Source organism: Triturus cristatus, chromosome 3_2 (assembly GCF_964204655.1).
Source record: "Triturus cristatus chromosome 3_2, aTriCri1.1, whole genome shotgun sequence".
Classification (NCBI taxonomy): Eukaryota; Metazoa; Chordata; class Amphibia; order Caudata; family Salamandridae; genus Triturus; species Triturus cristatus.
This window is the reverse complement of record NC_140584.1, coordinates 312093215-312116361: the sequence shown is the minus strand read 5'-3', so window position 1 is coordinate 312116361 and position 23147 is coordinate 312093215. Positions and strand designations below refer to the sequence as shown.

General features: G+C 43.6%; 1 protein-coding gene across 1 annotated transcript in view; it reads left to right on the top strand.

The window, feature by feature from the left end:
* The window catches only part of LOC146857250 (uromodulin-like), a 126123-nt gene extending 103237 nt beyond the window's left edge, over positions 1 to 22886 (top strand). Inside the window, exon 8 of the mRNA XM_085647756.1 lies at positions 21245 to 22886. Within this exon, the coding sequence (XP_085503882.1) occupies positions 21245 to 21256 (12 nt within the window). The 3' untranslated portion in view covers positions 21257 to 22886. The remainder of the gene's footprint in view (positions 1 to 21244) is intronic.
* Positions 22887 to 23147: the final 261 nt, after the last annotated feature.

Genomic DNA, 23147 nt, shown 5'->3' with positions numbered 1-23147 from the left:
GTTGAAATCACCTTGGTCGTATGTAGCCTGCACTCAATGGTCATCTAGGTTCCCTTCTCGTCTGCGCCTCGGCTTCGCCTGGAAGTCACACCTCCGCAATCACGGGTTTACTCCCGTCTCCCTCTCCGAGTCACTGGGACCTCTTCCTCATCGGCTACTCTCTTCTCTTTGGAATATCTATTTCTCGGTTTTTCTCCACCTCCAAGTTTGTCATCTGTCTTCCCTGGAATAAGTAGCAGCTTTACTACTAACGGCCAGGTGCCGCCTATGGACTAGAAGCAAGTGCCAGTATCTGCCTCAAACTTTTACTAATATAGATGTGCATTTCCTCATGGAAAATTCCAGCCCGTAACCTGCCGCCCACCAAATTCTTGTACCTCCCCGTGCCAAGGACACGTTCCCAGCCGGCCGGCCTGATGTAGTGTCTTCGGCATGAAGAAAAATACAATCCTTCGATAAGGGCCGGCCTGAACCGGTTCTCTCCAAGCGAATAACACCTCCTAACTAAAACACTGCCTATGACCTAGAAACATCCCAAGCTGCCAGAGCAGGAGGAAAGATGGAGTCTCTCCCGTTTAAGGCCTACCAGGCCTGAATTCAGCACGGCTCCATGAAATACCCTCACTACAGAACAGATTACCCCTAATGCTAACGAATCTATCCCCTAGGATATGTATGCAAACCCTGATCTATGGGGAAGAACACAGGATCATGTCGAAGTGCCTAATAAATAGGCTCTATACACTACTCTAACCCTTAGACTTGAATGGAAAGAGACTGAAGTCACCTAAATCACCCTTCAACACAATAAGACCGGAAAAATCGAGCAGTACATTTTACCCTTGACTTCAGTCTATTATACATTCATTAAATGGAGCTAACATCTGTGGAAGAATAATATGAAACAAAGCTAACTGATCTATGTCTAGTACCAAGTGTGCAGAATTGAAGTAATGAAGGAATACACTGAATAAAGCAGCAGATAGAAATCAAAACAGCAACAGCAATCAAAATACCACCTAATATTTGGCGTAGCATGTGTATATCAGGTAACCAATTAAAGAGCCAGTCAAACCAGCCCTGGTCAATGTGTTTTCTAACTTCTTCTGTTAAGTCACGCAACTTGTCGATGTGAGCACGAATGGATTGTGTATGGTCAGACAAGTTAAAACGACAGAGACCTTCGAAGTCCGAGCAATCATGTCCATGTTTAAGCAAAAGATAATCAATGGCTGCTCTATTTTGCAAAATGGCCCTACGTTCACCCTGGGCGTCTAATAGCATGTCAGACAAAATTGTAGAAGTATGATTAATAGATTTCACCATCCAGCAGGCCATTTTCCCAATAGATTTGGCATTATAAACCGCCAAAGCAGGAACACCAATAATTGAAACAGCTAAGCTAAGGTATTCAGACTTGGAATATAAATGCAAAGATGGGTCACAATCCTCCTGTAACATTACAGTATCTCGAAGCACACGAGAGTTGGCATTCGGATGCGATGCGAACATCAACAAACTGAGTCTCGTAATGGCACAAGGGCCTCCGGAAATGTTTGCAGGGACAAATGGCCAGGAAGTATTACCACATGAGAAAAGCCATCCGGCAGGTAGTAACATCGTGCGATAGTGACTGGGGGTAACTACCAAACTATTACAAGTCATATTGTTCTGAACTGAAACACATGTGGTTGGTGTCCTTTGAAAGCACAAAGTCCGTTCGTGAGCGGTAAATGAAGTGGCGCCTTTTAGTTTGAGGCGTAGACATTCAGAGATCGCACTAGGATTACACGTAAGAAAGAAGCACAAATCACCTTGTGTGATATTATAAGTAAGTATTTGGGACTGGATGGGGGTTTGCTCGTTCGGCAATTCAATACATAGGGGGCAATATACATGGGTAGCAAAATCACCCAGGAGAATATTGGGACGGGCCTTCGAGACATTAAAAATATGAGTTAAAGTTTCCAATGAGGCGGGGACAGCAACCAGACAGGTCGCCAGAATATCATGTACAGATCTCATCGGTGTCAAACAGAAGTGAGGGGCGTCAGTCACCCTCTTAGCTAGTGCGGTCCAAAAGTTCGATGATGAATCCCATGCAGCGAAGGAACGCAACACTCGGGTTCCCAGTTCATCCCGGGTTGATAGGATCCCTCCTTTCTCGTCGTACCAGTCCGAAAACAGTCCGGCTCCGACACATCCTGCAGCAACAATCCAAAGAATGATCTGAAAGAGAACCAAATACAGGCATTAATCATTCTCGTAAATAACATTTATCAGCCGGGACCGCTTCCCAGCTATCTTTCCCTGGTCTCATAACCAAAATGGTATTGTCCTGACCGGTGGCAATGACCTCTGCTTGTTCAGGGGGATTCTTAGGCGACTGCACCCAAACTCTGGCCCCAGGATTATCCGTGGAGCCAAAACCTTTCTGGCCACGTACAGTTAGCAACGTTGGAGCAGTGCCTTTCATTAATACACCACTGAAAACAGGCATTATGAGTAATTGAGCCACTCGGTCAGTGCGATGTATCAGTAAGTCAACCTCACTGCTATTCAGCAGGAGCACCTTAATCTCTCCCTGATAATCACTGTCGATAATTCCTCCAAGCACCTGAATGCCTTTTACAGCCAGCCCCGATCTAGGGGCGATCAATCCGAAATTTCCAGGTGGTATCTGAACACCAACACCTGTCTCTATGATGACTCGATCTCTACTTTTTATAACAATGTCATCCATAGCATGCAAGTCTAAACCTGCCGACCCTGGGGTCGCTCTACATGGAGCCAAAGCTCCGGGAGTAATTTCCCAATACATCACAGTTTCTCTGATTTCATTAGGCATAGCCTCAACATTCGGGGGAAACAAACGCATAAGTGGAGATTCAGCATTTAAAAAAGGACGATTATTCAAAATCAATAGTGCTTGGGGCAAAAAGTCTCGCCAATTTTTATACTTGTCATCCGTTAACTTACGCAGCTGGTCCTTTAGCAGGCCATTCAATCTCTCCACCAGGCCCGAGGCCTGTGGGTAGTAGGGGATATGGAATATCCATTCAATATTGTTTTCCGCACAGAATTCCTGTACCAATCTTCCACGAAAATGGGATGCATTATCAGATTGAATTTGGAATGGCACACCATAGTACATCATAATTAATTCTAATGTTTTAATGGTATTCAATTGGGTAGCTTGCTTACAGGGAAGGGCTACCAGCAGGCCACTGTATGTATCAACAATAGTGCAAACATATTGACAATTCCTACTCATGGGAAGTGGACCAATGTAATCGATCTGCCAAATTTGAGCGGGCAGTTTGCCGCGATGTAAATGACCTTTAACAATTTGGGGCACCTTACGCCGTCTGATATGCTGACAAACGGGGCAGTGTAAAATAACATTTTTGATTAAATCTAAGGGAATATAAATTCCTCGATCAGCAGCCCACCTGCTAGTGGCTTTCTCTCCAAAATGTCCTGCCTTCTGGTGTGCCCATTTCGCCAATCCAGCAATATCAGAATCTTGCCTGTCCACCACTGCCTCAGCAATTTTAGACTTCTCATCTGCAATGTTATGAAAAAATTTGTCAAGAGAATCTATCGGGGTGTGAGCGTCCACATGGAAGATTGTAACAGTACTCTGTGGGAGCATCTCCCAAATTTCTTGCCATAACTCTTTTCCCCATAATTCTTTGGAATGTAACTTCCAATTATGGGAATGCCAAGTTGGCAACCAAACAGCCAGTCCATTGGCAGTAGACCAAGAATCAGTGAAAATATGACATGTACCAGGTAACTCTTGTTTCAAAACTTGGTAAACAGCGTAAAGCTCGGCAAATTGGCTGCTTTTACCTTCACCAGTTGTGCTCAACAATTTCTGTGTGATCGGATTATAGGACACCGCCTTCCAGTGCCGTGTCATCCCTATAAACCTCGCTGAACCATCAGTGAACCAAACATGGTTTCTTTCCGCTGCGGACAAATCATCAAAAGGCTTACCCCACTTGACAGGAGACTCCTGTGCTAAAGGTACGGAACATTCACTCTCAGTCTCAGTCGATGGCGCTCGCGCCACCTGCTCATGTAAAGAAGCAACTCCTTTCGGGCCCACACGTGCCCTGTCTTGTATGTACCATTTCCATTTAATCACAATCGCCTCTTGAGCGTGTCCAATTCGGTGAGTTTTCGGCGAACTCAGAACCCACTGCATGATAGGAATTTAGGCACTCAATGACTCTGTCTAATTGGGTCTGAACTTCCTCTTGTGTTTCGCCTTGGATCAAAACATCATCAATATAATGACATATCTGAATTTGGGGATGAACCGGTACCTCAGCCAAATGCTCTGCCACCAGCCGGTGACATATCGTAGGACTATGCACATAGCCCTGGGGAAGACTTCTAAACGTCATCTGACGCCCGTTCCACGTAAAACTGAATTGTTCCTGACACTCTGGGGCAATCGGAATTGAAAAGAAAGCATTAGCAATATCAATGGACGCATACCATGTACCTGGATGCTTTTGGATTCTCTCAATTAGTGTAATAACATCCGGTACTGCAACAGTCAAAGAGGGTGTGTGCTTGTTCAATTCTCGATAATCAACGGTCATGCGCCAAGAGTTATCACTCTTACGCACCGGCCAAACAGGATTATTCCAAGCAGAAGTAACTGGGGTTATGACTCCTGCATCCACTAACTCCTGAATAGTGGTACTAATCTCCTCATGACCACCTGGAATACGATACTGCTTCTGACAAACCACTTTTGTCGCATGGGGAACTTGTATGGGGGGCATTCTTAAACGACCAACCCGTATAGGTCTGGACGATATATAATGCGTTGTTCCAAATTGGTAACATCCGTCATCTAGATGCAAAGTCATTCCTCTCAAAATATCAATCCCAATTATGAATTCTAGAAGTGGCACTACTAGTACAGAATACTCTTTTCTAGGAATTCTACCTATTCTCATTTCAAGCAAAGTTTGAACTGCAGGGGTTTCTTTTCCACCTAATCCGGTAATAGTAAAAGGCTGACCTGTAAACTTCTTCGATTTTCCATGAATAAGAGTGGCCTCCGCTCCTGTATCTACCAATGCTCGGGCCCTTTGGATATTACGATGTCTCCAATAAATGTCAATATCTACATAGGGTCTATTATCTCTGTGAGCCCATCTGTGTACCGGAGCTTGACCTCTTTCCTAATCATTCTTACTGCATTCTGTATACCAGGATAAATCAGGATAAAGACTCTCACGCTTCTTAGGTATCGGTACCTCCTGTTCATATCCATTCCCAGTACGGAACGGATTCGTATCTTCTGCATTGTACTGCGGGTTACGATCGACCAAACTGTGACGATCCTCTCTCCTCCTCAACTCAGGGGATTGATCCCTATCATCTCTACGTCTGCTGTAAACATAGTCAGTTCTCCCCCTTTCTCTTTCCCCCTCTCTCTCCCCGTCTCTCTCTCGACGGGGGGACACATCACGTGCAGAACGTCGATCATCACGACGAACAGAGCGCCCACGGCGGTCGTCATCACCGCTACCGTCAGAACCACCACGATCACACTCAGTGGTCCGAACACGCCGGGCACCCTCCTTTCGATCCAAGCCACGTTTGCGAAACAACTCCCACAAACGAGCGGTAGTCTCACCGTCAATGTCTTCCCTACGCACACCATCAGCCAGAAGACCAGAAAAGATATCGCGTCTAGTAAGTTTATTTTCACCAGGAGTACGAGTGTCAGGCCGGGACTGACGTTCAGGTTTAAACCACTCACCCAACTCACCGAGTTGGCGCACCGATTCCAAAACCGTAGATAACACGTTACCAGTCTGATTAATCAATAAAGTCATCATGACCTGCTTATAGGCAACAGGGGAAGATCGAATGATACGGTTCCGCACAGAAGATGTCAACGAACCATCAAGCAACCTGTCAGCAGTACCCAGAAAAATTGCCGTTTTCATCACCTCCTCTTTGAGACGTTGAGCAGCATCACGCAAAGTATACCACGGCTTGTCATTCACAGGCCAGTCAGATTCAGTAGGATATTTTAGATTACAACCCTCAGTCGCCAATTGGAGTAAAGAAATCTGACCAACACCATTATAGTTACGAAAATGATCCTGCACAGTAGAATCCAAACTCAAGGAACAGAACTTTAAACAATCGCCAGTATCCAACATAATACCAGCAGCGCCCAGTTCATAAAGGCGCACCATCCATGTGAGCAAGGACTCACCAGCTCGCTGCCGAAATCGCTGCAAAATATCACTAATTTCCTGCTGAGTAAAGTCTTCTAAACAGTCCAAAGAAATACCCTGCGGAGCATTGGGAGACTGCTGCAACTTCCGACGGAAAACTGGATGCGCAGAAACCGCGGGACGAGCATCACAAGGAGCCCGATCAGTACTCGTAGAGGGACAATCAGTGTAAGAAGCATTGATCCCACTCGAAGAACGAGCGTAATCACGGGGTGCACCATCAAAGGTGCGAGAAGCAGACTTACAATCATGGCGGGAGCGAGAAGACTCGCGCTTGGCAGACTCCTCACCCAAGGAACAAGAATCAGTCGAGTTCCAGATATTACTATCCCATTCATCAGGATTCCAATCCAGCCCGGCTGTCGCCACGACCAGACGCACCTTTCGCGTCGAAACCCGACCGCGCCTGTTCTTGTATTTATAACGAGCAATTCGCACAGCCGCCCGTTCGGCAATAGTTTGGTAAGTCTCAAGTTTATCAGCAAGCAACTTATTTTGACACCGCAACAAAGTATGAGAATTCTGAATCTCAACAAAGTGCGCTTCCACATCTTTAAGAGATATCTGTAACTTCAACAATCTCTCATGCAGAATCCTGTATGCAGACAAAAGAATCCAACCTCTGCGCCCAAAAATGGGAATCTCCTCACCCTTCGATACGGGTGCCTTCTGCAAACAAGCAATCACATTAGCCGGCTCTGCCAGCTCCAAAGAAGAATTCCAATTCTCACTCAAACCAGTAGAATCAGCCCACTCACGGGCCAAGGCTTCATAAGGCGTTGAATCCCATCCGGGAATATCAACGGGCAACTTAAAAGTAGATTTAGACCTTCTAGAAAACATCGTGAAAAAGGAAAAAGAAGAAAAGAAGAAAAAGAAAAGAAGGAAGGAAAATAAAAACTATACACAGAAATATACAAAAATAAAATGCAAACAAAACCACGCACGCGCCGAAAGCAAACACAAGACAACCACAATGCACACAGGTTTCGTAAACGGTTTGTGACGCCAAATGTTCTGCTTGGGTTTTCGGATCAGATAGAACCCGCTCAGCAGAGCCTCTCTAACCCAAACCAGAACGTTACCCCCTCCCTAGGGCCTATTTACACCTAAATAACCACATATATGTACCACCTAAGGACAGGGAATTCCTACTATATATACCAAGACCTACAAGTCACAGCCTCGCGGTCCCAAACGGACCCAGGACTTCCTGCCCAAACGGCAGCCACAGACTTCCTGCCCAGACGGCAGTCACAGCCTCGCGGTCCCAAACGGACCCAGGACTTCCTGCCCAGACGGCAGCCACAGCCTCGCGGTCCCAAACGGACCCAGGACTTCCTGCCCAGACGGCAGCCACAGCCTCGCGGTCCCAAATGGACCCAGGACTTCCTGCCCAGACGGCAGCCACAGCCTCGCGGTCCCAAACGGACCCAGGACTTCCTGCCCAGACGGCAGCCACAGCCTCGCGGTCCCAAACGGACCCAGGACTTCCTGCCCAGATGGCAGCCACAGCCTCGCGGTCCCAAACGGACCCAGGACTTCCTGCCCAGACGGCAGCCTTAGCACGAGTTCATCCTATAATTACCACGACATACAACAAGGGAATCAGTGTTACTATATATCAGATCACACAAAGACAGCTAGTTGAGCACAACTTGTTCCCCAGTTCGAAGGGCTCCTTTCTCCCTTATTCAGTTACCACCTACCTGATCAGGATTAACATCTGTTCATGTCAAGTCACAGCTGACTAGAAGAATAGGTTACCCTCTTACACAAGAACACGTAGCACATATTGCTTTACTACAAACTGAATACTTTATTTAGTTATTACATGCACACTCACGGAACATAATACATATCACATAACCTGCAAAGAAAAGTGAAAGATTAAGTTGTACACTCTAATAGTAAGGGGTTGACATCACCTTGGTCGTATGTAGCCTGCACTCAATGGTCATCTAGGTTCCCTTCTCGTCTGCGCCTCGGCTTCGCCTGGAAGTCACACCTCCGCAATCACGGGTTTACTCCCGTCTCCCTCTCCGAGTCACTGGGACCTCTTCCTCATCGGCTACTCTCTTCTCTTTGGAATATCTATTTCTCGGTTTTTCTCCACCTCCAAGTTTGTCATCTGTCTTCCCTGGAATAAGTAGCAGCTTTACTACTAACGGCCAGGTGCCGCCTATGGACTAGAAGCAAGTGCCAGTATCTGCCTCAAACTTTTACTAATATAGATGTGCATTTCCTCATGGAAAATTCCAGCCCGTAACCTGCCGCCCACCAAATTCTTGTACCTCCCCGTGCCAAGGACACGTTCCCAGCCGGCCGGCCTGATGTAGTGTCTTCGGCATGAAGAAAAATACAATCCTTCGATAAGGGCCGGCCTGAACCGGTTCTCTCCAAGCGAATAACACCTCCTAACTAAAACACTGCCTATGACCTAGAAACATCCCAAGCTGCCAGAGCAGGAGGAAAGATGGAGTCTCTCCCGTTTAAGGCCTACCAGGCCTGAATTCAGCACGGCTCCATGAAATACCCTCACTACAGAACAGATTACCCCTAATGCTAACGAATCTATCCCCTAGGATATGTATGCAAACCCTGATCTATGGGGAAGAACACAGGATCATGTCGAAGTGCCTAATAAATAGGCTCTATACACTACTCTAACCCTTAGACTTGAATGGAAAGAGACTGAAGTCACCTAAATCACCCTTCAACACAATAAGACCGGAAAAATCGAGCAGTACACAAGGTTCCTATATGTTGCCCTGTGAAAGGATCATTAACACCAGACTGACCAAAGCGACTAATGATGCCAGCTCAAGAATGAGCTAAGAATGATGATGGAATAAACCCAGATCTGTGATTGGGGTGAGTGCCTGAAAAGTTTAAACGCTCCTTCCATCATTTCCTTGTGTTTGCTTTTCTTGCCTAAGTTGGCAGGTGTGCACAGACCTGAGTCCCTTGGTCACTTTGCCACTGAATTCAAGCTAGCCTGGCTGATGAGGGGTGAAACCATGAAACTGGTCCCACAATGCTTGTTTTCGGTCCGAGGAAGACCTGGATTGGCAGCTCGGGCTCGACTGTTCCCATGAGGAACAGGGTCAAGACTGATTTGCATATGGCTGGATTTCAACTGGGCTGGCGAAGTGAGTTAAAGAGCGATGATGGATTAAACCCAGATCTGTGACTAGATTGTCTGAAAAGTTTCAACGCTCCATCCATCATCTCCTTGTGTTTGCTTTGTTCACCCTAAGTTGGCAGGGTATGCCCAGACGTGGATCCCTTGCTCACTTTGCCACTAGATTCAAGCTAGCCTGGCTGATGAGAGGTGAAACTTTGAAACAGGTCCCAGGATGCTTGTTTCCAGTCTAGGGAAGATCTGACTTGGCAGTTCGGGCTGGACTGTTCCCTTGAGGAACAGGGTCAAAACCAATTTGCATATGGCTGGGTCTGAACTGGTGTGGCGAAGTGAGCTAAAGAACAATGATGGATTAAACCCAGATCTGTGACTGGGGGTGTCTAAAAAGTTTCAGCCCTCCACCTATCATCTCCTTGTGTTTGCTTTGTTCACCCTAAGTTTTCAGGGTATGCCCAGATGTGGGTCCCTTGCTCACTTTGCCACTGGATTCAAGCTAACCTGGCTGATAAGGAGTGAAACCCAGAAACTGGTACCAGGATGCTTCTTTCCAGTCCAGAGAAGACCTGGCTTGGCAGTTCGGGCTGGACAGTTTCCATGAGGAACAGGGTCAAGACTGATTTCCATATGGCTGGGTTTGAACTGGGGTGGCGAAGTGAGCTAAAGAATGACGATGGATAAACCCAGATCTGTGACCTGGGGTGAGTGTCTGAAATGTTTAAGAGCTCTGTCCATGATCTACTTGTGTTTGCTCCAATGAATTGCCAGATAACATGGTGAAACCTTGCAACCATATTTGACCACTAAGTGAGTCACAATCCCAGACAGAGAGGTAAAAACAACCTCTAAGGGGGGATCATCAATTGTTTCCCTGCCAGCTGGGCCTTCTACTGTCCATTTTCTCCATTTGGTCTCAGGTTGCATTATACCTACCACATTGGTCTAACAGGCTATCCAAGTTTGTCACTGATTTTACATGTGTCTGCCATGTGAGCCATGGTGAATATGAGCACGGAAAAGATAGAATGGTCCCTGTATCCATCCCTGGGCACTGTATTATGTGAATCCCCAGTACAGGAAGAACCCTCATTGGGGCATCTTTCTGCTCAGATGTGGGATTGTCGTCATTCAGAGGCACAGCATAGCGTGATGTCAGGTTGATGCTCTACCCTCCTGGAGCTGGTAGCAGGAGGTATTTCCTATTGGGGTCTTGTAAGAAATTGGGTTATTGGTTGAGAGGGTGGAAGCCACACTCATGCAACAACCACAATCCTTGCCATGGTGAACGACAAAAGTCACAAAAATAACCTATGCTTAACCCTCTGGTAGCTTGGCACAAAAGCATTCAAGCTTAAATTAGAGGCACTATGCAAATATTTACGCAGCACTCGAACAGTAATAAAGTAAAAACACAACACAAGAAGAATCCCAAACCAATTTAGAAAAATAGAAAATAAATAATAAATAAAATGGTACCAGAACAATACAAATCTGATCAATAGACCCAGAGATATGCAATTGCAACGTTTTTAGGTAGAGATATCATCTATAAGAGCAAAACAATACCTGCGGTCATCTGGCCATGCTAGACCTGGGAAAAGTCATGAGTTCAGGCCTACTGCGGTGGAGCTTGGGCCGGATACAGGGATCAGGTTAGTCCTGATGAAAAAATTATCTTCTCAAAGTATGGCGTGGAGAGTTTGCGGAGGAGGAGGCCGTGAGGAGGAGCAGGGTGAGTGTAGCAGATGGTCGCCACTATAGCGCGAAGAGAAGGGCTGGCATCATACACAGTCGTCACTGAAGAGTGAAGATCCAGTTGGGCATTCCAGGCGGTCTTTCTGGGACCTTCGCGTTGACGGTCACTACATTGCTTTAGCGTATAGTGCAGATCTTGTGCTACTGGTCGTTGCTGGCAGTCGCTGTAGTACAAAGACTAAGGTTCACCAGATCTTCGCACTGGCGGTCACTGCAGGTAGCACATTCTCTGTTGGGAACGAGTCTGTTCACGGTCGCAAAGTTCCCATAACTTCAGGATTTCTCCTTTTCTTGCAGTGGAGTGCGCTCTGATGCCTGCCCAGGGTCCAGAACCAGGGGAGACACCTCTTAAGGATCAGGCACTCATTCTAGCAGAGGCCAGCAGATCTCAGGCAGGTCCAGTTGCAGTGAGTCTTCTTTGCAGTTGCAGGGAGGCCTCTATAACAGCAGTCCAGATCCCTGGGGAACAAGGCAGTCCTTCTTCTCTAATGCTTACATCAGAAAAACAATAGAGAGTGAAGGTAATGAGGATCCCGAACCTCCGGTCTGGATATGCGTATATAACAAAGGAGGGAGAAAGATTCAGTCGAAAGAGATTCAATCGAAAAGAAGGGGGAGAGATAGAGAAAGGAATAATTCAGAGCAAAATAAATTCCTATTTGGAAAAAGACCCATCACTCACCAACCTGGTTGGTGACATGCTTCATCATCTGGGTCCCACCCTGACCGCCGAATGCCGTCAGGGTGTGCTTCAACGCCTGGAATTCCAGCGGAGCGGGTTTTCGTGTATATGGGTGAGTGAAAACGTGAGTGAGGAAAAATAAAAGTGATATTTAAAAGTGTCAGCGGTGATCTTCCTAATAATTTAATATGAAGTCACTTGGCACAATTAAAAACTGTGAATAGATATCGTAACTGGTATTAATGGCCAGTGATATCAGTGTTGGTATGTATGTGTGGTCAACATGTTTCAACCTTTCTAGTAATTCTTAGGTTTTCGTCAGGACCAGGAATTTATTTGAGGAACCGAATGAGCATTCGGTAACTGTGGGACCCCGAAGTAGGTGTGTTGGGGTGAGGGCAAAAGGTTTGAGGGTGACCCTGCAGAGAGGGCAAGGTTCAACAGAATTCTACTACATTTTCTATATATGGGTCCATGGGTATTGTTTTCATCTCGTCTTTTTCTACGTGGATGTTAGAAGCTGTTACCAACTTTCTCCTACTCACTTCTGGGTGGTGGGGCATTGTTAAGGTATGACCCTTCATTGTCATATCTTCTTGCTCCTTCTGGTTCTCTTTTTTGCTTTTTAGTCTACAGATATGTCACCTGCAATTTCAATGTTTTTACGTCTTTATAGTATTGTTGTCTCAACACAGTAGCACTTGGACCTCTGTATCGGAAATTTGTGGCAGATCTGGAGGCTGCTCTTTTCAGTGACCCAGATCCAAAGTATTAGGGCCCGATTCACAGGAGTAATCTGAGACAAAATCTAAACTTACTACTTTTGATATTTACAGAAGGCATTTAGTAGTAGTAAAGTTAGGATGTTGTCCTAAGTCTGTCTTAAGCCTCTCTTAAGTCTGCCCTATGTTTGTCTTAAGTCTGTCTTAAGTCTGTCTTAAGTCTGTCTAAAATCAAACTTAAGTCAAACTTAAGACAAAATCCTAACTTTACTACTGCTACTAAATGCCTTCTGTGAATACCAAAAGTAGTAAGTTTAGGATTTTGTCTCAGACTAGTTCTGTGAATCGGCCCCTTAGATTCTTCATTGATCAATGCAACATATGGTCTCTGGTTGTTGTGTCTGTTGCGATTTGTTCCCTCCATTTGCTCCTTTTGTATTTGCTGGCAAAGTTATTGATGAGGGGCTGGCATTTTTTTATGTTCTCCCCAGTAGCCTTCTCTTTGGATAAGAAACTGTTGGCTTGGATTGCTTATCCTGACATATGTTCCCTCCATTTGCTCCTTTTGTATGTGCTGGCAAAGTTACTGATGAGAGCCTGGCATTTTTTGATGTTCTTCCCCTGTAGCATTCTCTTTAGGTCAGAAGGCTTGGATTGCTTGTCTTGAGATTTTCCCCATTCATGGGGGTTTTCTGTCATACTGGATTTCTGATTGCATAAGTCTTTTTTATCAGGGTTTGCCGTCTTGAGATTTTCCAAAGGAACTTACTTTGACTGATTTTCCTGTCCTCTCTTTTTATGGTGTCTTTGCTACACTGTCTTTTTGTGCAGAGTGCACTGCTGGTTTATGTAGTGTAGGTGGTTGAATGATCCATTCTGGATCAACAAGGCTTTTGCCTTCTACGGTCTACCACTGTTTTGAGCATGAAGTTTGCTTCCTCTTTTAGCAGTTCATTCCACGTGAGGGTGCCAAGAAAGTCCTATAGGTGCCAATCTGATTCCTGGGCAAAGGCTGGGCGAGCTTGTACTTAGATGCTGATGGAACTACTACATGGGTAGTTATTTTACATTCGTCAGACTTTCTTATCCTGAGTTGTAGGGAATAGGTTTGGAGGTATTAGACATGTAGCACTTTTTAACTTGTATATTGTGCAACTCGTTTTTTCCTTATCTGTTGTGCTGTTTTTTAGGTTTTGCACAACTGTTAGATTAGTTTGACCTCTGCATGCTTTTATATTCAATGACTTGTTTCTGCTCAGCCCTATCAGCAGTTGGTTTGATATTCTTCAGAGCTATAATCACTGAAAGGAGGCAGTGGATGTCTTTGGAGCATGCAGGAAGTAGTTACCATTTCTCATCTTAGAGATCTTTCTGGTTGACTGACTGAGAGGCAAATGCGTTAGCATTCAATGAAATGATTTAAAGTTCATGCAGTTCAACTGACACAATAAGGACACGGAATCGGTAACTAAAGTTAAGTGGGTTTATTACACATTAATAACCAATCCAGTGAATACTCAGAATAAAAGCGTATTAAGATCATGACACATTACAAGTATGTTAATCTGTGGCGGCTGCTGACTTTGAAAGTGGTTGGGCAAAAAGGTGAATACTGTAGGAGAGTCTCACAACTCGGAACACAGATTCAAACACGGAATGGTTCTAACATCTGAGACTAATCTCACAGCCGAAGAGCTGCCTCACGCCTGGAAATGCAATCTGACACCAAACTTTTCAGCCATCGCTCAGCACAGTTAATTGGTGTGGTTAGGGATCCTGACAGCTTTGTTCTGGTGCAAGCTGTGCAGTGAGACCAAAGTGGAAAGCATGGCAAGTAACCAGAAAAAAGTGGTTTGGGAAATTATAATTTAATTGGTTTTGTGTAGCTGACAAGCTTTTTATCTTTGCAATGTTGTGAGGGTTGTCGGTTTCACAAACGTTTGTCACATGCAGTGCTGTCTCAGGCCTGGGAATACAGCATCACATCAGACTTCTGTTGCAGACCTTGTGGGATTCAGCACTCTGAGTCCCGAAGTTAAATCCTCCCGCCTTGCGCTGCGCTGTCTGGATGTTAAAATGTGTTTTCTGGCCAGGGAAAAATAAACCTGAGCTCCTCAACCAATCGAAGCACTGCTCTTATGCTGCTCATAATATTAAACAGCATAACAGCAGTGCTTGGATTGGCTGGGGCATGCAAACACAATGCTCCATAGGAGACCGATGGTGTTGTGTCTTTGCTCACCCAGCTCCACAATAGCCTCAAACGTGAAAACCTGAACTGCGCATGTCAGGTTGGTCACAGTAAAAGTACCAGCCAATCTGACATGTGCGGCTCCTTCAACAGTCTTAGATGCTCATTCCACCCACCAACAGCTTTCGTGGCCCCGGCCGATAAAGATGAAAAATGAATGGAGATACAGGAGTAATATATTATGAAAATAGTGAGCCTCGGAGGTAGTGGCTCACCTCAGAAGGGGGTCAAAGTCCATGAGCCCCTGTGAATGAACCGCTGCTGATGTTAATGCATCAATATGGATTCTGGCTTGACAATAGAAGGCCAATAAAGACTGAAGTCAGAACAATCCAGTTGCAGAAGAGTATGATTCAGTGTTCCCCTGAGAAACCCTGTTCCTCCTTCCTAAACATGAAGGATTTCCAAAACAGATATCCTAAGTCTTGAATCTATCTACAAAAGGGTCCGAAAAGAAAATTCAACTGAAATATAGGAAGCTGTCAGCATAGTGAAAACTCCAGTAGAAGTCTTCTGAAGGGAACAATTGTTTAGCATATAACTGTCCACTCGCCAAAAAGTGACAAGCAGAGAGGTCTGTACGTCTCAAAGTCCAAAGGGATCTGCACTAAACTCAAACAGTGTATGCATTAACTAAAACACACAAAACACTCATCATATGCCATATGTCACACCACCCCTCCAAGAGCCAATGGTGTTGAACTTCACATTACAATGGCAACATCTCCATATTTTCTCACCCCAATTAAACCTCACGCAGACCTTGAGTATCCCACCATTCCTGATACGCAATAAATAGGAAACTTCTTCAGCTCAATAGCTCTCCACATCTCTGCCATGATTTTCTCTCTCAGACCTTTCTATCACTAATACATAATACTCCGTTCTTCAACTAATGAAGCTGTGAAACCGCATCTGCAGAGGAGAGAACATGCAATGCAAACAAAGAAAAACATTTAAAAATTCATGCCCAGTTGAATTAGCTTTGTAAGCACTACAATGTGCATTTCAACTACATGAATATAGATGTACATACAACTTCAAAATAAATCCAACAATATAAATGCAACTTAGGTAAATGAGCCAAGGTTACATATTCAATGCACTTTTAAAGATGTGCAGCTTAACTTGAGACATAGGTGTAAATATGTGTGAAACTACATTTCTTCATGGTTAGGCTAAACATTAATTTGCACACATTTATAAATCTCTAGTTTCTGCAGTGAATACACTTCATGAGTGCATTTGTATATTTCACTCCATGTTAATAAATGTAAGGAACACAGAGTATATTGTGCTAACTGAACGTAAATATTGCTCTTCTGTGACATGTAAGGGTGGAGCTAAAATTATGCTGCCCCAGTTTCATTTAGTTATCAGTAATCCCACTACTCTGAGCTGATTCCTCCTCATTTCTGTGATTATGACCGCTCAACACTCCTGTTCAATTGCTGAAGTAGGCCATCCTGGGAGTTTGGGGACAGTAAAGGACATCTTCTTGGAGGGAAGTATGGGTATATGCCTACTGGATGATTAGGTAGAGGCACTTTTTGTTTGGAAATTTATTAGGGCAATAAATTGCCAATGGAGGCGTAGTCATGTTACAGCTGTAATGAGAGTAACGTGGAAGAATAGAATCAGAGTAATGAACCTACTGATAAGCAAGTGAAACTTTATACAAAATCAGATATCTCCCTCTATGTTACCAAAGCAAAAATCTCTCTTTAGTAGACTTTAACTGTTTTTGAACGTAGTTCAATTTATATACAAATAATGTTTTACAACTATAAGAAATTGGATTATTCATTTGGGTGAGTTATTACCCACCCACAGGAATAATCCCAAACCTTGTCAGAGTGAATCCCTAAAGTCACTAAACTAACCTGAGCTCAACTCCCTTGCACAGAGCAGTCAGGCTTAACTTAGAGGCAAAGACTAAAGTACTAATGCAGTACTAAACCAGTAAAAATGTAAAAATTTGAAACAATAAAAATCCAAACCAAATTCGAAAAACAGAGTAACATTTTAATAAACATAATTACATAAAAAATGACAAAATCCAGTAAGGTGAAATGGAGATATGAATTTTAAACATTTTAAGTAGTAATAGTAGGAGTAAGAAGTAGGAATAGTGCCAAGAACTCTTAAACTTATGGTTTCAGTAGCTAAAATGTCTCCTGACATATAGCTATTATTTGATTAAAATTATATCAGTGCTTGCAATGTAACAATTTACCAAGCTGCCCTAGAGGTTGGGAGGATATGTCCTTTAACTACCTCAGCAACCACTAGCTCCTTGACACCACATAGTCCGGATTCATCCCCGACCAGAGCGCAGAAACAGCACTCATCATTGCCACAGACCACAGTGGTGTGATCCTTGGCAGAGGAGACAGATCAGCCCTCATTCTCCCGTACTTCTCCGCAGCATTTGACACAGTCTCATACCACATCCTCATCAGGCGCCTGCACAAGATCGGCAACCAAGTCATCTTCACTGTATCTCCTCCTCCTTAACAGAGAGAGAGCACAAGCTCTAAGTCTGTCAACTTTCTCCTCAAAAGCCTGCAGAGTGCATCGAGGTTCATAGGTCAGCCCCACCCATTTCAGTACATGCACAAGCCCTCTAGCCAACATCATCTACACACATGACATCAACATGCTCTCCTACGCAGAAAACATGTAATCATTCATACTCTTCCTCTTGGACAAGACACCCAACACAAGATGCAAGTTCACTGTCTGCATGACTAAAGTCACTAACTGGGTGAATGCCAACTATCTCAAGATCAACACTGACAAGACAGAAGTAGTGATCCTTGTTAAGAACAGCTTGCCATAGGAGTCCAACCTTTAGCCAGTTGGACTTGGACCCAGCACCCGCACTCAGCATCCACACAAGAAACCTTGATTTCATCATTGACATCAAACTAGACATGACAACACAAGTCAACATTGCCACTGCATCCTGCTTCCACACCCTGAAGATGCTGAGGATGATCTTCCAAGGTTTCCACAGCAACACCAGAAAAACTGTCACTCACGCCCGAGTCACCAACAAGTTGGACTACGGGAACACCCTCTACACCAGGGTCACCAAGCAACTCATCAGAAGACTACAGTCCATTTAGAACTTGTCCACCAGGCTCATCCTCAACCCCCCACACAGAACCCATATCACGCCATACATCAAAGAACTCCACTGGCTCTTGATACACAAACACTATAATTTTAACCTCCTTGCATACAAATTCAAGGCACTACACAAGTTAGGTCCCACCTATCTGAACTGCTGCATCTCTTCCTACCAACCTCCTATATACCTCTGCTCTGCAGGACTCCTACCCCCATACATCTCACCCATACACAGAACAGATCACGAGTACAAGCATTCTCTCATATCACTCTTAAAGTGCGGAACAACCTTTGACTCTCGTATGAAATTCACAGGAAGCCTGAGACCTGGCTTTTCATTTATTCAACCTAACCTAGGCAGGGCTTGGCACACACGCCTGCTTAGTGCCAGAATTCTCTAGTGATTAACACTGTGCTTTACGAATACACACAAAGTAATATAACACCTAAAATGAAAAACCACACATCAACCAAATGAATGGTTGCTCCAGTAAACATCTTTCTTTTTCCAGAAGAACCTACTTTTACTGATTTTTCCTGTTCTCCCTGTTTACAGTGTTTTTGCTGTACTCTCTTGTTGTGCTGAGCTCAGAACAATAGGTGCTACATCAAAGTTACAAATATGATCAAAAATACAACTTGGCTTAGCTACTCACTATCTTTCTTAGTACAGCTGCCCACTGGAAACAGGTAAATATGAACCTACACGTCCCTACATGTATGTATGAAGACATGTATATATATGGTGTTTCTATAGCGCAAAATCCTACCCAAAATGCAAAGGAGCTCTGTACATGGTCAAAGGCAAGCTTAAAGTCAACAATTATTAGTAGAGGAAGCTGGGTTGTGGATGGCTAAAGTATTGTGATGTAGTGTTCTTCAAAGAGGTGAGTCTTCAACTTTTTCCTCAATTACAGCAGCATTGGGGCAGGCCTGGTGGCTGCGGGGATGATGTTCCAGACCCTGGGGGTATAGATGGAAAAGGGTGTGGTTTTTTATGTTTCTTTTTACACTGCTTAGTCTACAATCGGATGATGTCTTAGCTGCAGGTGTGCTGAGAACCATCTGAGACTGTGAGCTTGTTTGCAAGAATAGTGGAGGTGCTAGTCGTGATGGATTTGTAAATGATGCAGGTGGTTTTGAAGATGATAGGTGCCAGCAAGGGGAGCCAATGTTGTTCCGCCCAAAATGGGGGTGGTGTAATCATATTCCTTCAGTACTTGGATGCGAAGTGCTGCCATGTGTAGGATGCCCCTAAGGTATGCCAGTGTGGAGTCTGGGAGGCCATGGTGTAGAGCATTATCATCTTCCAGATGTGAGAGTATGGAGCTGAAACAGCAGTTCTGAAGTCACTGGTACCAGGCAATATTTTTTTTTGGGACAATGTGTTCCTTGAGGTTGAGGTTGTCCAGAGTGCGTGCAAGTGGCTTTATATTCAAGGAGAGTTGGGGTTCAAAGCCGTCACGTCATTGAGCCAGGATAGTACCATATCTTGCTTGTTGTTTTGGCAAGTAACTAGAACTCTGTTTTGGTTAGCTTTGTCATGGTTTGTCATTGGTATCTTTCAGTGGGATTTCCTGGGTTTATGGCTCAATCAGAAACCATTACATGGTATGGATAGAGTGTCTTTCATTAATGCCTGTATTTTTGGCTGAATTGGGGAAATAAGTTGCCTTCAAATAAAAGCAGGTTCTTAGTGAGAGCATTCTTAATTGAAAACTGTTTGATAGATGTGCCTTTGTTCACTGAAATCTGAGAGAAAGATATGTTACATTCCTTTTATAACATTCAATACTACATTGACTGCAGAATGATAGATATGCTATGCACCATTATAGAGCCACTGACAGGAATGAGCCAATTCCCATTAATGGTTGACCAATATAGATATGCTGATTTCCATTTATAGCTGATTTACTAAATGCTGTGCTCCACTGATGACTGGTTGATATAAATGACACTGATAGTTTCTTGCAGATGTATTGTGCTCTATTGATGACTGATTGACAGACATGTCATCCTATATCAATAGCTGATGATAGACATACAAGACACCAATGAGGATGTGGCCTCTTGAACATAGAATGCTTTTTTATAGACATGCTGTCTTCCATCGATACCTGATTGATATTTTTCTGTCTGCCATGGATGGCTTATTGATTGACATGTTACACTCCTTTAATGGCTCTTTGACAGAAATTCCATCCTGCAATGATGGCTCAAGGAAATTCAAGATGTACCCTGTTAGTCCATTAGTGTGTAGTCTTCCATTGGTGATTGATTGATATGCATCTATGGTACCCCCAAAGGCTTTAGCGACATACAAAAAATAAATGAATAAATATACTCTTCTCCACTGTTTGATGTGTTGTTCTTCATTGATGGCTGACTGAAAGATGTGTTGTCTATTACAATGGTTCACCAGCATGCATTTGCTTCCTTTCATTGATGGTTGATTGTTGGTTGGTAGTTGCTTCGAAAAACCTGCTGCTCTTTCTTCATAATTGCTCGATAGGCATGTGCCTACTATTGATGGCTGAAACATATGCAAGAGGTGTCTTTCTTTGATGTGGTGACAGCTGATTGATGGATGTGTGGTGTTCACCATTGCTGCATTGATGGCTGAGGAATCAATGTGTGCTGTTCTCCTTAGATATAGTGATAGCTGATTGATAAATGTGTGCTGCTCTCCATTGGTGCATCGATAGGTGAGTGATACACGTGTGCTGTTCTCAAAAGATGCAGTAAAAGCTGTCTGATAAATTAATGCTGCCTTCAGTGATGTATTGCCAATTGATTAATAGATGTCTCCTTTTCTCTACTGATGGCTGATTGATAACTGTGTGCTATTCACCATTGATGCATTGTTGTACAATTAATAGATATATACTGTTCTAAATAGAAGCAGTGATGGCTGATTGATATATGTATATTGTTCTCCATTGATGGATGATTGATTGACATTTGCTGTTACTCAATTATGCACAGACTATTGATTGATAGACAACTGCTGTTCTCCGTTGATGCATTAATTGGTGATTGATAAACATCTTCTAATCTCTATTGATGGCTGATTGATATTAGTGAATTATTCTTCATTGATGAATTGATGGTTGATCAATAGAAGTGTGCTGTTCTCCACTAGTGATTAAAAAGGTCTCCGCCATTGGTGATGATTGATACATTTGCTGTACTCCATCAATAGTTCTTTGATAGGCATGCTGTTTTGCGTAAATGCTTTCAACTTGGGCCTCGTTAACCATCTTTTTTATTTTCCAGGTTTGTAATTAGGGGAGCATGGAAAAGAAGCAGCCTGTCCATGTCCTGGTTTCTTCTACACAGCTTGACTTGGTCTTCTGGGCAGTTTATTTGCATGAACTGAACAATATCTATTAAAATGTTTACCCTAAACACTTGCATTTACTCACATATTTTGTTATGGGGATTTCATAGAGTATCTCCCCCCCAGTGGGGCAATGCCACTCTACGGGCAAAAAAACAACTGTCAAAATTCCTGCGCTCTGCTTTCCACAAACAAGTTACACCCGGCCCTGCTGGAGACCTGTAGGTAAATACCCTTAAATGGTGTTTATTTCTTTTCATTCAGTTCCTTCAAGGTGCACACATTGTGTCAGATCAGCAGACAGATGCACAGGAAGTATATCATTTTCCCAAGATCAAACAATTTGGTAATGTGGGGGACCTGCAACTGTAATGCAATACTTCTTCTTTCAAAGTCTATTGCTTTACCACCATAATTCTTATTCCTGAATAGACCAGTAGACCAACTATGTAATGTCCAGTCCAGAATTCTTTTTTTAACACAAACTTATTAACAGCTTTTAGATTGATAATAGATTGATTCTAAATGCTGCCAGTCTTGGACAGTGGAATAATTTCAAAAGGCGATTGCTCCACCGTATACAAATTCCCAAATATGAAGGCTTAGTGTAGAAACCATGTCTCCTGGCTCCACACTTTCTAACTTGACCACAACTGGGGTTAGATGGGAAGGCCAATGAACTACACTCCCAAGGAAATATTCTTGGGTTGTGGGTCCTGCCCAGATTTCTAATTCACTGTTTATTTTCAGCATATTTAGTTAAGCTGGTAAAGCCAGGATTAGCTATGAAGCCTAGCAATGGCATCTACCACCTTACTAAACTGTATACTTGGTTAGGCTTCCTTCAAGGTGTTTTTATAGTGCTTGCTACCTGCAGTGTGCCTATTTCTACGCCTCACTCTCCAACATTTTAATGAAGGAAAACATTCAGAAGTAGATTGTGAGACTTTTTCTTTAGGTTCTGGGGCAGTAGGTAGTTGCTGGGCAGCGTCCATTGTGGATACAGTTGCTTACTATTGGTCTTTCAGATCTTAATACTATTTTATTCCATTTAGATGATTTAGTTATGTGTTTTGTAAAATTGCCTCTCCAAAGGTGCCACTTCTGAATGGTCAAGGCTTATTCCAGGAGGTGGTAAAAGGGGGTGAAATTCAAATGCAATATGACACGGTAATCAGACACGAAAACCTCAACATCCAGCCAAGTCTGATATCTTTTGAAAGTGCTTGATTTAGGGGTGGTGGGGGGAGGGGGGTTTGGAATTATACCCCAAACCTGCTCATCACGATTCATAATGTCGCCTGATCTCTACAAATGACTTCTGGTATGTCCATGCATGCAAAGTGCCTCCATGCACCTAAAGTGTTTCTTCTTGTGCTCCCTCTAAGATGCTCCTTTGAGGAACCCTTTCAGCCTCCCTCCTAAAGACTTTTTTTAATCATAAACTTGCAATGTGAATTTAAATCTGTTCACTTGTTCATTTTCTATGCTTTGTATTCCAAATTTTTGCTGTTAACGCTTTAGGGGAATTTATTGATCAGTGCATTTAAAAATTAAAAAGAGATGTTGCTCATTGAATTGAAACATTGTTTTTATCCTTTTTAATTGTAATATCATCAAGAGAATTTGACATTACATGTTGTACATGGCATATAACATCATGAATGTAATATTCATTTTCGTTCACAGATTCCCAAAATAGTTTCTACTGAAAGAATAGTTGTTCACAAGGAGTGTGTTCAGTGACACCGTTTTAGGACATTTCATAGTGCTTTGAGCTTAGTTTGCAATGTTGGACAATGCTATAGAAAGAAAATGAGTCGTTGCTTATCCAAAACC